This window comes from Euwallacea fornicatus, chromosome 6 (assembly GCF_040115645.1).
Source record: "Euwallacea fornicatus isolate EFF26 chromosome 6, ASM4011564v1, whole genome shotgun sequence".
Taxonomy (NCBI): domain Eukaryota; kingdom Metazoa; phylum Arthropoda; class Insecta; order Coleoptera; family Curculionidae; genus Euwallacea; species Euwallacea fornicatus.
In genome coordinates this window covers 3,393,658-3,409,273 of record NC_089546.1, presented here as the reverse complement: position 1 = coordinate 3,409,273, position 15,616 = coordinate 3,393,658, and the positions used below count along the sequence as shown (strand labels likewise).

The window sequence follows — 15,616 nt, the reverse complement described above, 5'->3', positions numbered from 1 at the left end:
CCAATAGATTTAAACCTGCCGTGTTTTAAAAACAGTTGGAAATCGTAATAACAAACCTACGCTTATAAACCACGCGGAGTCCAGAAACTTATGGTCAAAAATTATACGACATAGAAAGACTTTCCAATCCCGCGAGTACTTGTTCTTTTAGGCGAAAATTATTTTAAAGATCTATAAAATGCTTCAACCAACACTGATATTTTTAAGGTTGCTAGATAGTCATTGGTTCTCTTCTTTTAGTTAGAAATAACTAAAAATAAAAGTAGTAGGCAACGTTAAATTAAATACAAAATATATTCACTAACGGAAAAATTCCTTTCATACCTAGTATTACATATTTCTTTAATTGAATATGAATCTTCGAAAACGGTTAACTTATAGAATTCAAAATTTAAATTATAATAAATTTAAATAATTGGGAGGTCTGAACCTAAAACTTAAATAAGATCGGCTACGTTCATGGGCATTTCATCAATCTGTGTTGAATAGTACTGTTCAATGTCTCTGAGAATCCTGATGTCGTCAGACTTGACAAAATTGATGGCGACACCCTTACGTCCAAAACGTCCTGATCTACCTATCCTGTGAATATATAACTCACGATTGTTTGGTAGATCGTAGTTTATTACCAAACTGACTTGTTGGACATCAATACCTAGGAAATTATTTCAGTTAGTCTGATTATCTAGTCATTGCCTGTTAATAACTTACCTCTAGCCCACACATCTGTAGTAATCAAAACACGGCTCTGCCCTGACCTAAACTCCTTCATAATGTTGTCTCTCTCTTTCTGAGGCATATCGCCATGCATAGCACTCACTGTAAAATTGCTCTCCCTCATTTTTTCAGTCAACCAATCCACCTTCCTCTTGGTATTACAAAAAATCACTGCTTGAGTGATGGTCAATGTATCATATAAGTCACAGAGTGTGTCGAACTTCCATTCTTCCCTCTCGACGGCCACGAAGAATTGTTTTATACCTTCCAGAGTCAACTCATCACGTTTCACCAAAATACGAATTGGATCAGTCATGAATTTGGTAGTAATTTCCAAGATTTCGTGAGGAAGTGTAGCTGATATGAGGATGACTTGTGTGGACGGCGGTAAAAACCGGTATACATCGTAGATTTGTTCTTTGAAGCCTTTATTTAGCATTTCGTCGGCTTCGTCGAGGACAAGCATTTTTACGGCTCTAGTACGTAATGCTCGCCTACGTATCATATCTAAAAATATAAATCAGAAATATGTGAATAAAATCTCTATACAGGGCGTCTAAATTAAAATTTGCATTCTATTATAATAAACAAATCCATTATATAAAAAAATAACGATTCTATTATTATTGCAAAAATACTGGCTTCCCACGAAGTATCCTATATCAGATATATCATAACTTAAAATATATAAAAAATTATACAAACATGTCTATAGTTTAAAATGGAGTTCACAACCAAACTTACCATAAACTCTGCCTGGAGTGCCACTGACAACATGTTGCCCATAATCCAACTTTCTGATATCTTCTCCCAGATTTGTACCTCCAATACAGGCATGACATTGAACATTCATGAAATCTCCAAGAGCTAATATTACTTTCTGTATCTGCACTGCCAATTCTCTGGTTGGTGACAGACAGAGTACTTGTGTTTCACGCACCATGAGGTCAATAGATTGCAAGATTGCAATGGAAAATGTGGCTGTTTTGCCTGTACCCGACTGGGCTTGAGCAATGACATCTCTACCTTTGATGATGGGTTTAATGGCTCTTTGTTGAATAGCTGATGGTTTTTCAAAACCTGTAAAATGTAAGTATGAAAATAAGTTACTCCCAATTTTGTTAATATAAGAATATAAAATTATGTTCTTAGATTTTCGATAAAGGTAAGAGATACACAACGAAGGCAAAGTTGAACATTTTGTGATTAATAGTATTTCATCTCAAAAATTACAAAATTCTGACTACTTCTGAAAATATACCAGAAAACCCAAAATTGTAAAAAACATTGCATATTTTTTTATGAATTTATTTAAGATATAAGAAAATTGGTTTCACTTCATTCTAACTATTTTTCTTCCCTATAAGGTGCAGATATTAAAAAAATATCAACATATGATGACATTGACATAGCTTTTTATAATCATCACCTTTTTTATTTAAAATATGACCTCTATTTGACTTTATTAACCAACTTTGTATCTCTTACTATTTTCAAAATCCCAATGATGTGGCTCAAATTTGAAACAGCCTGTATATTAACTCTATATTTGATTTGACATAAAGCAATGGAAGTTTCTGGATATGCATACTGATTAAAACATTGCTGACTATTAATTATGTACAAATTAATAAAGTACAAAGTTTTAAAATCCCACCCAGAAAAGTTGAAAGAGAAATGTTACAGGTATGGTTTCACATAATTTTTTTCACTTATTTTAAACTAAGCTTTGAGATAAATGTAATATTTTGTAATTTGACAACAATTAAAAAAACTGGTAATGGGTTTTATTCAGATTCTGCAACATCATCCAAATTTTTTAACATTGTTAATAGTCATTGAAGTGTTAATAGGTACACATCATTTCCATAGGGTCAGCAATCAAACTCTAAAGCAACATCCTTAAATCACTTACACAGAGAAATAGTTGACAAAGACAAACATATAAAAACACTTATAACTATTGACAAAATGGATAGTGTCCTGAGCACATAGTTATGGGCTTTTTTACCTTATGCCAATATCAGAACAATCATCCTCCACTCAAGTAAAACTCACACTTTAACACATTAAATACTAAACACTGAATCCACACTAGTGTAAGCCCCATCCTTCTAAGTATTCAAATGAGTTTGCCAGGCTCATTTAAGTGGTGGCATTACATGATCATTAATATGAAAATGATTTTAGGATGAATGGATTCTAGGGAACTTAAAAAATAACATCCATGACATATGGGGGTCTAACTACGACCTACTTTTACATATTTTGGGAGTTATTTCTCTGCTTTTAAAACTGTATACTTGCCATATGCATATATTCCTCGGGTGAGCTCCTCTTTAAGGTGCATGTTAGAGAATTTATCAATAACATCCACATCCTCGCTAGTTTCGAACTCCACATTTGATAAGTCTTCAAGGGCTGCATTTCTGTTCTTATTTACCATTGCCATTTTGAAGATTGTAATGGGGGCTTTTGACAAGTATAGGAGAAAAGTGTAAGTGTTGATATTACTCGAACCCTGATTACTTCCTTTTAAATGAATAAATGCTTTGTGATAATGGTAATTATTTATTAAATTTTGCAAAAACACGAGATTAATTGCAAACGCACACTCCTAAAGGTAGATAATTCAACTTTCGCTATGCTCCTTTCACAATTCGTTCGCAATTAATAATGACGTGCTATTGACAAGTGAAACAGACAAAGACGTTTTCGGATCACTGGTACTACTCTATCTTTAATATATACACTCTTTGTACACTTTTAATCTGTACTCTGCTTCTTTTTTCACAGATATTTCGATATCTGAATTTACAAGAATTAGTGCGTAATATGAAAATATAGAATTCCAGTTCTAGTTGATTCTTATCGCAATAAAAGAGCAACAAAGGTGAGCAAGTTGAAAACGCCAGATAAGAGACGCATTTGACTTTGATATGATAGGGATAATTTTAACATCCATAGTCGTGAAAATTCAAAATGTTTAATTTTATTTACTTATTAAGTCATAAACAGAATTAGTAAATATACTTTTAAAAACAAAAAACAAGGTAAGAAAACGTAGGCAATACTTATAAGTACTCCTCACTACGTTCATATAAAATTATTCTAGATTTTACTAAATGTTTGTAACACAAGCTCAAACCCTTACGAAACGCCTTTTTTCAACCATCCCTCAAATCAGAAATGCTATCCAACACCTAAAACATCGCAGTCTACTTGAAGTAAAAGGTCCTGACGCGTCCCACTTCCTACAAGGCCTAATCACCAATGATATTAACCACCTCAGTGGTGGGGTAGGAAGTATGTTTACCATGTTCCTTAACATAAAAGGCCGCATTCTATTTGATGCTTTAATTTATAAGTCTGAACCCACAGATGTGTATTGGATTGAGTGTGATTCTAGCTCTAGCTCAGCTTTGTATCGTCACTTGAAAATATATAAAGTCAGACGGAAAGTTGAAATTTGTGGTTTAGATAATTGTAATGTTCACGTTTTGTTTAATTCTGAGTTTGTTGGACAACAAAATGGGGAGGCTGACGCATTAAGTGAGGGATATGACAAGATTGTATTTCCCAAAAACTCAACTGAACTGAAACTGCATGATGACTTGTTGATATTCAAAGATCCTCGAGTGACACAACTTGGTTTTAGGATAGTCTCTAGAAACAGGAATAATGTGCAAAACTCACTGAAATCATTGGTAGAGTGTAATGAGTTAAATCTGTACCGAAAACTGCGATACACTTTAGGAATTGGTGAAGGGGAGGGAGATTTATCATCAGGAAGTTCTTTCCCTCTAGAATGTAACTGTGATTACTTGCATGGCATTAGTTTTCATAAAGGTTGTTATATAGGCCAGGAACTAACTGCCAGAACTTACCATACAGGTGTGATTAGAAAAAGACTAATGCCACTATTCTTCTTAAAAATTCCCACAGCTTTGCCAGAAAATAATGCAATAATTCACAATACTACAAACTTGGGCAAGTTAAGGGGTATAGAGGATAATTTAGGTCTTGGTTTACTTAGAATAAATCAAGCTTTAGAACTTGGTAATATTTCAATAGCCAATGGACAAGCTACAGTTGTGAAACCCTTTTGGTGGCCAATAGAATTACCCAAAGAAAAATTAAATGTACATACAACATAGATATTTTTGTTGCTAAATAAATAATTGTTGTTGTGAGACTTTTATTTTCCTCTTTCTTTTCTTCTAGCATCATCATGACTGAAGAATGTAAACCTAGCACTTCAAAAATAAAAATGGAAACTCTAGTGGAACAACCCAAAGATGAGACACTAATAATAAAAGATAGTAACGAAATTATGTACTTTAACTGTGATTTGTGTGGTTTGAGACAAAGATATGAGTATTTTGGTAACTCACCACCATTTTACAAAGGATTCAAGCTACAAGAAGAGGCCTACGTCATAGAAGACCCATTTGTTGCTCCAAAGCAAGGGGAAATTTTAATTTTAGGTACCCACTGTATACGTTGTCAAAAAATGGTCTGTAAGGATAGTTCTTGCAGTTTATATTATGCTGGCACACATTGTATTCATTGTACAAAAGATAATATAAGTTCTTTTCCCAAAGTAATTCAGGACAAATTAAATAGAATTGTAGTATGACAAGTGTTTTTAATATTATGTATTTTCCTATATTACATAAGCAAACATTGGTGGGTACAAAGTTTACATAGTGAGTTCCTTTGGCTTAGGGGCAATAAGTTTCTTTGCTAGTTTTTTCTTTTCAGAAACAGCTTTGCTAAATTTCTTTTTCTGGAATCATTGAGAAAATAATTTCACAATATGCTTTAATGACGAATGTTACTAGAAATTCTTACCTTCTTAAAATCACTAAATTTTGATCCTGCAAATCCAGTTGCCTCGCGACCTTCATTATTTAATGTATATTTTTTACTACCTTTTGTTGCCTTTCCATTGACCTTCACGTTACTTTTAGATTTTTTACCCTATAGACAAACAATAGATTTTATATGCTTATTTTACTCACTGCACAATTAAAACTATATGGTAAATCTACCTGTTTTAACTTCTTAGCCCTATTAGCATCGCATAAAGATATACGCAGCTCCCTGTCGTTTAACATCGCCTTTTCCATCTCAAGAGCCAGTTGCACTGAATCGGCATCTTTAAAGTTTACATAAGCAAATCCTTTGCCAATACCTGTTCGTCCATCTCTTACGACTCGCACATGAGAAATGGCACCGCATGGTTTAAAAATGTTCCATAGTTCTTCGTCTTCTGCTTCTGTGTTTGTAAACAAGGGAAGTGAATAAACAATGCATGTTTTGAAAGTTGAAGGTAGCCTGAAAGTGCTTAGATAGGAAAATGAACGTTCGCGATTGGTAAATCCAGCTTGAAAACTATCGAAATTTTAAATAATTCTGTAAATTTGTCTTAGAATTGTTTGATAAAAAAGTAATGATACCTTGGGATATTCTTGTACATGATGCAACGTCCTTAATATTCCTCCTACATGAATTGTTATAAGATGTTGATAAATTTTTTACAACCAGCCACTTCAAGTAAATCATTAACTAATGATCATGGCGCAGCCAGATAATTATTTATTGATTTACTAGGCGATAACCAGAGAAATTTAACGTCCATTGGCACGAACCACCTAATCAAGTAAGCGATTTTTATCTCCATAGGAAGGTCTCTGAACATGAAGTAATAATATTTTAAAAGCCAACAAAATACAAAGTATAAATGTTGAAAATTAAGGAGTAAAATGAAAATGAACTTGGAGAAATTGTGCCAACTTGTTTCATCAGGTCTTGCACCAAACTGCAATTCCATCATTCAAAGGTGTTTTCCTGATATCTTATTTTTCACTTTACAAGAAAAGCAAGATTGAAATAGGACCAAAATTGGACAGTTACAGGTTGGGAAAATATCCTTTGATGTGATGATTTAAATTTTGTAGTATTTATCTCCATGATTTTTATAAACAGAAAAAAATTAATCAGATATTTATAGAATTGTTTTTGCAAACACGAAATTCTTTCAGTAAACTTTAAATGTAATTACTATTTGTACCAATTAAAATTTATGTTCAAATATTTCCTGTCTTGCTTGCTTTCAGTCATAACATACTGAATTTAAGTCAAAAATATATTTGTGATACTTACTAAATGGTAAGTTTCCCACAAATATGGCTTTTGATTCATCATGTTTTGTTTTTTCTTCACAAAACTGTACTCTTAAATGATGACCATGGAAGAGCTCTCCATTTTCAATTTCAGCATTTTTTGCATCTTCTATTTTCTTAAACCTACAAAAATTAAAATAATGCAATAGAGCACTGCAGTTGTCCAAAATTAACTGATTGGAAAATGGCTGTTAAGAAGTTCAGATTATCGACAGACAGTATATGTCACCTTTTTCTTAAAATGTACTTATATTTATTTGTGACAAATACAAATACAATTACCAAACAATTGTTACAGAAAAGAGCAAGGGTATAAACCATGTTGGCAGTTCCACTTGTGTAATATATAACTGAAATGTAATAGCATTGTATGTAATGTAAATAGAATTGTAATTACCAAGGTACAAAAGTATTTGTAATTATATTTACATATTTTTTCATGTTATTGTTGCAGTTCAGTTTCTTAATAACTACTTTTCAAATGGTGTTGTCGTGATTTTCTATAACAGATTAGCAAAGGACATCAAAAAGTTTTTGTATGTTATATTTAAAAGATTATGAGTAATAGAACTCATAAATTTGCTTGTTTGTTGAAAAGTTAGAGGATCCATTAATTAAGAATACTTTTGCCTACACTATAAAATAAATCTTACCTAATATAAGCAAAAACTGAAGTCCTATCAGGATGAAATTCCTTCTTAATTGCCGCCACCTTCTTGGGTGTTTTAACATCTGCTACAGGTACACCTCTGATTCTCACGCTATCAATTTCTCCATGCTTTCGGAAATGTTTTTGAATTTCTTTTTTGGGTATACCAATAGGAATATTTCCAACAAAAAGAGTGTTACTCTTATATTCACTAGAGTTTTTAGTTTTTTTATTAGTTTTATTTTTAATGCGGCTTGCTGCATTATTTTCATTCTCACTTAGTTTTTGTTTTTTGGGTGAGACAGGATCATCACTCTCATGGTCTGACGACGCAGTGTTGGTATCTTTTAATTCTATTCTTTTTCTTTTACCTTGCTTCTTCAGTGTGCCATTTTCATTATTTAAGGATGTGTCTTTAATTCCAGTAACAAACTTTTTTTTCAGTTTTAATTTTTTGGGTTTGGGGCTACCTCTTACCTCAGAAGGTTTAAGTTTACTTTCTTCCTGTAAACTCTTATTGGATCTAAGGGGTGAGGAGGCTGTCTCCTTTGATTTTTTCTTGATGAACGTTTTTGAGACAAGTTTCGGCTTATTAGGGGTATTTTTCTCAGATATTAAATCCGCTAAACTTCCTACCATGTAATCCATGTTTATTAAGAAAACCGTAGGTTTTATTTGGATATTTTCATAGACAGCAACCCGAAATTTAAGAAGTAAGGAAGCACGTGTGAGACAAATAAACAAATCAAACAAATTGAGGTTAGATGTTAGATAAGACGGGAGACCAACGACGTAAGAGGATTCGACGTCACAACTAACTCTTGACATTCACTAGAATAGGTCCGGAAGGCCGCCAAGTATAATGCACCCATGACGTCATTAAGATGTCATGTTCCGGCTTAATCGGTACATATACAATGTGGCCCACCGAAGTTTTCTATTTTATGATATAGAAACGGTCGAATGCATCACCTTTAATTTTAAAGTGCCATATTTTTTTGCTATAATTATTTTTTCAGGTTTAACTTCTAAGCGGGGGTGACTTTCACCGTAAAAACCATAAGCGAAATGGGGTATCATGTTATACATAATTTTAAGAGATATTCAATTACTTTTCAATGACATTTTATTTTTTAATTTTGGATGAGCATTTCTTAAGAAATTAAAGTTTAAAAGCGATGTTATCACCACAAATATTCAATAATGTCAGAGAGCATTTTGAATAAGGTGTCTGTTACTGTATGACAACCGGTAGTGGTCATTTTCAACATTTAATAAATTGAAAAAATTAGTAAATGAAATCGATAACATCGCTTTGGAATCTAAATTTCTTAAGAAACGATCGTCTAAAATCATGAAAAGGTAATTGGATAACTTTAAAAATAATTTATAATTCGATACCCGTTTCCATTTAAGATTTTTAGGGTGGAAACCACCCTCGCTTAGAGTCTTGACAAATGATTATGCCAAAGAAAAATTACCCCCTTGAAATTAAAATGCTCGCGTCCGATCTTTTCGTGTTTTTTACATCTTAATATAGAAAATTTGGTGATAAATTTTTGGTGCTCCATCCTGCATAACGCATAACATGCCATGGTAATGTCAGTTCCTCGATTTCGCTGCCCAGCAGGTCAGTACATGACGTATAAAACTTATTTAATGTGCAATGGTTTATTTATGTTCGAGATTACGTAGAACATATCAAAGAGATACGAGTTCACACTGAAATAATTTCATGGCCGATTAAATTTGAAATTATTTAAGACACCCGGAATAACTGCAACAGTTATGACATAGAGGCCGTCCTTGGACGTTTCTACAGGATGGTCCAGAAATAAGAGCTATAATTTGAATAAGTAACAGAACTCATCAAGAGTAGTCATTTTTGTCAAATAAGCATTTTTTTAAAACTTATATTTACTTCTGGTATTTTTACCGATTAAACCCACTTCATGGAACTGCCTATGAATTAAAAAAAATCGATGTACACTCTATTTTGTGGATGTTTTATTATAGTAAAGTTTTTTACTAAGCGTGATTTAAGCTAAATGCACAACGAGGCTTGTATTGTTTGCGATTGAAACGTGTTGTTTGTGTTATTGTGATAGCGTTCGAAACATTGAGAAATTTTGCTGTGAAATGCCGCGTTTTACAAATAACGAGTACACTGATATAGTGTTAGCTTATGGGGAAGCCCAAGGAAACTTTAATCAACTTTATAGGGTTTATAAAAATTTTTTATAGGTAAATCAAAAATTTAATTTATTTTAACAATAAATAACGTAACACCTCAATAACCAGTACACCTCTCTTACTTAGCTGTACAGATTTATGGAGTACTCGAAAAGAAAAGACATGCACGTCAGACACCAGGAAAAAAATTCAATAGGTACCTATGCGAAGGATCCGAAATAGGATAAACAATTTGTTCAAACGCATACAAAGGGAGACAAGTCGCAAAATTTGCATTTTGAATTAAGTTCGTAACTTAGTTGTTGCCTTATATGTATAATATAACAACTTAGGCTTAATATAGTCATTGAAGTTCATTTTGGAAATCCTAAAAAGACGAAATTTTAAACAATTCTCATGTGCTTTATGAACTTTACTCAAAATGTACATTTAACGCGTCCTTTTTGCACGCACTTGAGTGAATTTTAGGTGCCAAAGGCGAGTAGCGGAATCGCGATAAATCCCTTATTAAATTGAACTAGAAAACAATATCTTTTATACAAGAAATATACTTGAAAAAGATGTTGCTTTTTACGAGTTCAATTATTGATTCACATTATGCCATTTATTTTTGGGACTCCCTTTATAAGCCGTGAATACAGAATTTGTGGCACTAAATATCTATGTGTCTACAAAAAAAAGGAGTCCAAATAAGAACTCCTGCATTATTTCATTCCAAGGGGAAAAATTGTCAATAATTCTGAATATGCAGTGATTATATTTACTAAGAAACTTAAGTTATACCCTACAATTACAAATAACGAAAGTAATAACAATGATGTTTATAATTTTAACTAGAACACAAAAGTGAAATTCGTATAAACTATAACTCAATCAATTTTCATGTTTCTTAAAATATTTTCTAGTTCTTCATTTATTTCTCTTTGGTCACTACTAAGACCGCCTGTTTCCAGCAATTCAGCCCCAGAGTTTTTATTTTTGTAATCGTTATATACCTCTTCGTGTCTCACATTAATGTTATTTTTAGTTCTCTTAAAATAATATTCTTTTAACCATTTTCTATTCTGTTTTTCATCTTCATCAGACGTGTCACTATCTATAAAAAAAATCAACTTCAAGAGTAAGATGATTTAATTACGTATGTGTTGCTAAGAATTCCGCATCGCACCTGAATCGGACTCCGTAGTTTGAGAGCCGTCTTCAGTGTTTTCTTCAGCCAAGTTATTTACAACTTTGTTTACCACTTCACCAATTACCTGAACTAGAAGTTGTGATGCTTTAAACTGCTCATGGATATTTTTCAATGTAACTCTAAAAAGGGAAACGTACCTAATAATAAAACAACACTTATTCTTGCTGAACATATTGATATAACTGAGATGTTCATTTGGAAGGCACTCCCTCTTATAGTGAGTAAAGTGAAAAAGTAACTCGTTCAAACGTGTACTTAAACTAATTAACCACCAGATATTTGTATAGATTTTAATCTACCTCCCGAATTTAATTTTATTACAATGGCCGGTATTTACCAGTTTGCAATATTTCCTAATACAATTATTGCAATAAACGGTCGTTAGCTATCTACTTACATATATAAATTGATACAGTCCCAATTTTCTAAAATATGCATTGTAATTCGTCGAGACAACAAATTAAAATGTGCAATAAAATGAATGTAATAAAAAAATTTTTGCAACTGGTAGAACATTTTAAGTGTTATAATTTGATGATGCAAAGGAAATCTATAATTTTTTTGCGGGAGTTGAATTCACGATTGGGAGTTGGAAGACCAAAGTGCAAGTTAGTTCTCCCCGTACTAATATGATCTAACTCTAATGTCTGGTATCACGTAAAAACACAATAATACTTACAGGGGAAACTTGTGATTTTTAAAATTCGGCGTGTACTGAATATTAGTCAATGCTTGAACTGGTTCGTCAAAAATCCTAACGTGAAATTTCTTAGCAAATTTTGCCGAAACCTTTTCCTCAATCGGTTTAGTTCCCCAGATAGTCTCATATCTCTTTCTTGTCTCCATTATTTTCTTTTTTAAACTCCTCTGCCGGTTCATCAAGGACTCTATTTGATCAGAATCTTCATGAGTACACTGAGAAGTTTGTGACAGCAATGTATCACCACTTTTACGAATGCTTCCATTGACCAAAGTTATATTGTCGGTATTCTTATTTATTACTCCCGTTAAGATGGTTTCATTGCACTTTTGTTTTAATTTGCCACGGTTGAGTTTGGGGCCGGAACTATTTATATATTTTTTGTCATATTTAGGAAAAACCGTAAATCTTTCGCTTTTTACAAAAGTAGGTGAAATGGTAAGAGATCGTGGATTAGACTTGTAATTTAGTAAGCTGGGCGATTGAGGCTGAATGACTTGTAATGAAGGTCCTGGTTGTGTATTTAAAGTGAGACTTTCAGTGGAACTCTGAGTTTGTTGAATAATAATTTCAGGGTTTTTGTCGGTTACTGATATCGAGGGAACATTAATATCGTCTTTGTTTGGAACCATGGTTTTAACGAGACGATTATCCACTTGATCTAAAAACGTGACTCAAGTAAATGAAAAGGTTCATGGAATGTTGTAAAAAGGCTGTGCCAAACATAAGAAAATTATAGGGGATATTGTTGTGAACAATTTTAGTATAAAAATTCTTAATCGAAAATAATCCGTTTGGGCTCCAATCATTTCTTTTTCAAAAACGTGATTTTAGTCCGTTGACACCAAAATACTTCGATATTTAATTCATTTTTACTAAAGATAATGCAAAACACTTTTATAATAAAGGGTCAAAATGACGACCTTGAACTTGGGTAGAGACATATGTTCCTTGAATCATTCGATCTAGCATTTGTGAGATTTGTGGATCTTGCTGAACGAAAAGAAACGCTGCCATTACTTTTCCCAACAGTTCTTCTTTTGGTAGTTACAGGAGTTTTATATACCAACGACTTGATATAACTCCAGAGAAAATTGACAAATTTCTATTAAAAACCAAAAAAGGGTCTATTTATTATTATTTATTTTTATATTTGTTTGCTTTTGTTCAGAAATAATTCTAGAGCCAAAAAAACTCATTTTTGACCAGAGATTTACATGCAAAAAATTTTTACTGTAAGATCTTCTATGACTTTCTTAAGTTTGCCATAACATTTTTGGAATACCTTATGTAATAAATATATGTTATAATAAATTAATTACCTATCTCACTTTCTTCGATAATGGACGAGTAGCTTTCAATATTTTCCTTATTATATATGAAAAAGTTTGTAGGGGAGTTATCGATTTTAATAATATCATGGTTTGTTGGATATGGCGTTAAAGTATCTTGTATATTTCTAGAAATGCTCAATAATAATTTTGCCATTTTAACAAATGGAATATGTAGGTAGTGAAATAGCTCGTTTACCACAATTGTACGAACACCTAATAATGTGAGACCCTTACCCTGGCTGAATAATACAAGTATTGCTATAGCTCATGTTTAGATCCATCCCAGATAAGATGTTATCCAAAGTTCTTAATGGAGTATCAGCATTGTCTCTCTGTTTAAAATTACATTCGATTACTACAGATGGTGTTAAAAGTGAAATTGTAGACCCTAGTTCAGCCTCCATTGGTTGTTGTAAATTGGCTACTATTGATGTATTGTTTCTATTTTCAATATCATTGGAGGGTTGAGTGAATAATTCACATTGTTGATTATTCGATACAGATGCTATAAAAGTAACGACTTTAATGATTACAAAAGAAAACGGACAACCTCGCTAAAATAAAGTTTTCCTTTATTATACGAAGTTTTAGGTAGAAAATTCCTTCTTAATCAAATTAAATCTTTGTTTTGTCGCTTCAGCGGAGGCACATAAAGAAAATATCACCTACCTGAATTAGTCACAGTTTCAAAATTTGTATTCGTTAAGAGCTCAAATGGCAAGTCAGATGGCGATAACTGATCATTATTCCCCACAAAGATCATTTTCATGTTGCCCACATTTAAAGTATCAATTATTTCGCTTTCATTTGTTTTAGTACTCGGGGCTGTACATATTTTTGAACTAGCACCAAAATCTACTTTCTGACAATTTTCTTCAACAGAAAATACTAATTCGGAAGTGTCGAGTAAATTATCTTGATCAATGGATAGAGATTCATGGGCATTAACAATTGAGTTAGTTTGCATCAACTCTCTTTCACTATCAAGCTGCGTTTTGGTTTTAGATTTACTTATTTTCTTGTTTTTAACAATTTCACGTTTCATTAGCGTATTATAAATTTTCAAGATTTTGATTTTAATAGAATTTAGTTGTTCAGTTTGATTTTTAGAGAATTTCATTTTTTTAATCATATTTAAAATACAATGAACTTCTTTTAATGACAGAATCTTATTTCGACGGATATGCTGTTCAATTTTTCTCTCAAACACAACCAGTATATTTGAGGGCAAGTGGAGAAAATTAGGTTCTTGGCTTACATCTAAAAATAACAGTTCCATAAATGAGTATACCGATTCAAAAGAAAAAATAAAATAGATTTTTCGGATCCGAATTTTTTTCGCTCATTTAGTTAAAATTATATAATAATTTCATTTTATGAAATTTTTTTGGTTAGCATAATAGCCATTAGTTATTATTTATATTACGTCCAATCTGAAATGTTATTTATATTTGTATACAAAGTGTCTCTGAACATAGTGCCATAAATTCATTTATTTTATATATTTCATTTATTTATCTGTAAATATTTGGAATATATTAATTTAAAAAAAAGCGTCTTCAAGAACTCACATTTCACACTTTGTATATCAAAAGTGAAGCGCCTTTCGATATATATATTTATATGAAGTTTTCATCATATGCTGGGACCTAGAAAACGTGGTCGAATTTATGGCACTATGTTTACAGACACCTTGCATTTAAACACAATGTCAAATGTTTTTGACCCCCGTGTTATTGGTAAATTATTTAAGTTTGTTAAAAAAATACGAATTGTATCGTAAATTATGTTTATTTTTTAACGTAATTTTAGCAATAACAATATTTTTACAAAATTTACAAAACTAAACAGCAAAATTAATAGTCAATATGACCTCTTTCACTCATCAAGAAATTGACATGATGATGCATTGATACGATCAAGTGGTTAACTATCTCTTACAAAATATTTAATTTTTCTAATATTGCTACAAGTGATCTTGATTTTAAGGTGGATTGGAGTTGCGGTGAACTGCTCTAGATATGTAGGTGATCCTATAAGTTTTTAATTAGATTTTGATTTAAAGAGTTTGCTCACTAAGGCAATCTGGTAACTTATATTTTTTTAAATATTTTCTGAGCTATTTTTACGCGATCTGGTTGCGCATTGTTGTCCCTGAAGATGAAACTAGTGTTGCGCAATAGAAGGACAACTGGCCGGATAATTGTATCAATGTCTTTAGATTTGCCATATTTTTCGAATAGAAATTAATAGAATTTGTCTCTTATGCAAAATTCTTTTTCAAAACATTACAGTTGAGAGGGAGCAACCTCTTGAGAAATATTCAGTTTTCATTGACGACTTGGCTCCATCTAAACATATTTCTGACTGTAATCATTCTACAATCCAATTCTGGTTCTGGCGACTTAGTGTCTTGAGCATAGAGTAGTTTAAGTGTCTTGTTGCATGAAGATTCGCTTGGTGACATTTTTTTTACATAGAGGTAGATAAAACATGGTGGAATGTACATTAAATGTGATTTCTAAGGGCTGGATTTGGATTATGTCGATATCTACGGGCATATTGAACCAACTACCGAATCTTTCTTTCATTTAGATACCTCAGCCACCCACGATGTGGCCCTTTTCAGTTTCTTCATGCTTT

At 32.2% G+C, this 15,616-nt stretch overlaps 4 protein-coding genes and 1 long non-coding RNA gene across 5 annotated transcripts in view; 2 read left to right on the top strand and 3 right to left on the bottom strand.

The window, feature by feature from the left end:
* Positions 1-275: 275 nt before the first annotated feature.
* On the bottom strand, positions 276-3,402 carry LOC136339790 (eukaryotic initiation factor 4A-III). The gene is made up of 4 exons (XM_066283280.1): positions 3,025-3,402; positions 1,462-1,797; positions 712-1,224; positions 276-655 (listed from the first exon to the last, which is right to left on the bottom strand). Exons 1-4 carry the CDS (start codon positions 3,167-3,169, stop codon positions 438-440), a joined length of 1,212 nt encoding a protein of 403 aa, XP_066139377.1. The 5' UTR covers positions 3,170-3,402; the 3' UTR covers positions 276-437.
* Positions 3,403-3,624: 222 nt separating this feature from the next.
* Positions 3,625-5,094, top strand: LOC136339795 (putative transferase CAF17 homolog, mitochondrial). The gene is made up of 3 exons (XM_066283288.1): positions 3,625-3,770; positions 3,833-4,859; positions 4,942-5,094. Exons 2-3 carry the CDS (start codon positions 3,843-3,845, stop codon positions 4,954-4,956), a joined length of 1,032 nt encoding a protein of 343 aa, XP_066139385.1. The 5' UTR covers positions 3,625-3,770; positions 3,833-3,842; the 3' UTR covers positions 4,957-5,094.
* A 251-nt stretch (positions 5,095-5,345) lies between these two features.
* On the bottom strand, positions 5,346-8,397 carry LOC136339789 (uncharacterized). The gene is made up of 5 exons (XM_066283279.1): positions 7,559-8,397; positions 6,886-7,028; positions 5,772-5,998; positions 5,572-5,700; positions 5,346-5,506 (listed from the first exon to the last, which is right to left on the bottom strand). The coding sequence occupies exons 1-5, from the start codon at positions 8,380-8,382 to the stop codon at positions 5,420-5,422; spliced, it is 1,410 nt and encodes a 469-aa protein (XP_066139376.1). The 5' UTR covers positions 8,383-8,397; the 3' UTR covers positions 5,346-5,419.
* A 350-nt stretch (positions 8,398-8,747) lies between these two features.
* Positions 8,748-9,511, top strand: LOC136339808 (uncharacterized). Its single transcript, XR_010732207.1, has 3 exons — positions 8,748-8,916; positions 8,971-9,184; positions 9,250-9,511. It is a non-coding gene; the product is annotated as an uncharacterized lncRNA (long non-coding RNA).
* A 973-nt stretch (positions 9,512-10,484) lies between these two features.
* Positions 10,485-15,616, bottom strand: part of LOC136339784 (uncharacterized) — a 167,444-nt gene continuing 162,312 nt past the window's right edge. The window contains exons 3-9 of the mRNA XM_066283268.1: positions 13,643-14,233; positions 13,208-13,478; positions 12,962-13,098; positions 11,884-12,300; positions 11,619-11,826; positions 10,916-11,058; positions 10,485-10,843 (exon numbers count right to left, since the gene is read on the bottom strand). Of these exons, the coding sequence (XP_066139365.1) occupies positions 10,617-10,843; positions 10,916-11,058; positions 11,619-11,826; positions 11,884-12,300; positions 12,962-13,098; positions 13,208-13,478; positions 13,643-14,105 (1,866 nt within the window). The 5' untranslated portion in view covers positions 14,106-14,233 and the 3' untranslated portion in view covers positions 10,485-10,616. The remainder of the gene's footprint in view (positions 10,844-10,915; positions 11,059-11,618; positions 11,827-11,883; positions 12,301-12,961; positions 13,099-13,207; positions 13,479-13,642; positions 14,234-15,616) is intronic.

Excerpts from the sequence above, each read along its gene's own strand:
- LOC136339790 (XM_066283280.1), bottom strand. The coding sequence starts at position 3,169 with ATGGCAATGGTAAATAAGAACAGAAATGCAGCCCTTGAAGACTTATCA. Across the intron at positions 1,798-3,024 it reads CCGAGGAATATATGCATATG|GTTTTGAAAAACCATCAGCT; the intron begins GCAAGTATACAG and ends TACATTTTACAG. Across the intron at positions 1,225-1,461 it reads CACTCCAGGCAGAGTTTATG|ATATGATACGTAGGCGAGCA; the intron begins GTAAGTTTGGTT and ends TTATATTTTTAG.
- LOC136339795 (XM_066283288.1), top strand. The coding sequence starts at position 3,843 with ATGTTTGTAACACAAGCTCAAACCCTTACGAAACGCCTTTTTTCAACC.
- LOC136339789 (XM_066283279.1), bottom strand. The coding sequence starts at position 8,382 with ATGTCAAGAGTTAGTTGTGACGTCGAATCCTCTTACGTCGTTGGTCTC. Across the intron at positions 7,029-7,558 it reads TCAGTTTTTGCTTATATTAG|GTTTAAGAAAATAGAAGATG; the intron begins GTAAGATTTATT and ends TAATTTTTGTAG. Across the intron at positions 5,507-5,571 it reads AATTTAGTGATTTTAAGAAG|AAAAAGAAATTTAGCAAAGC; the intron begins GTAAGAATTTCT and ends CAATGATTCCAG.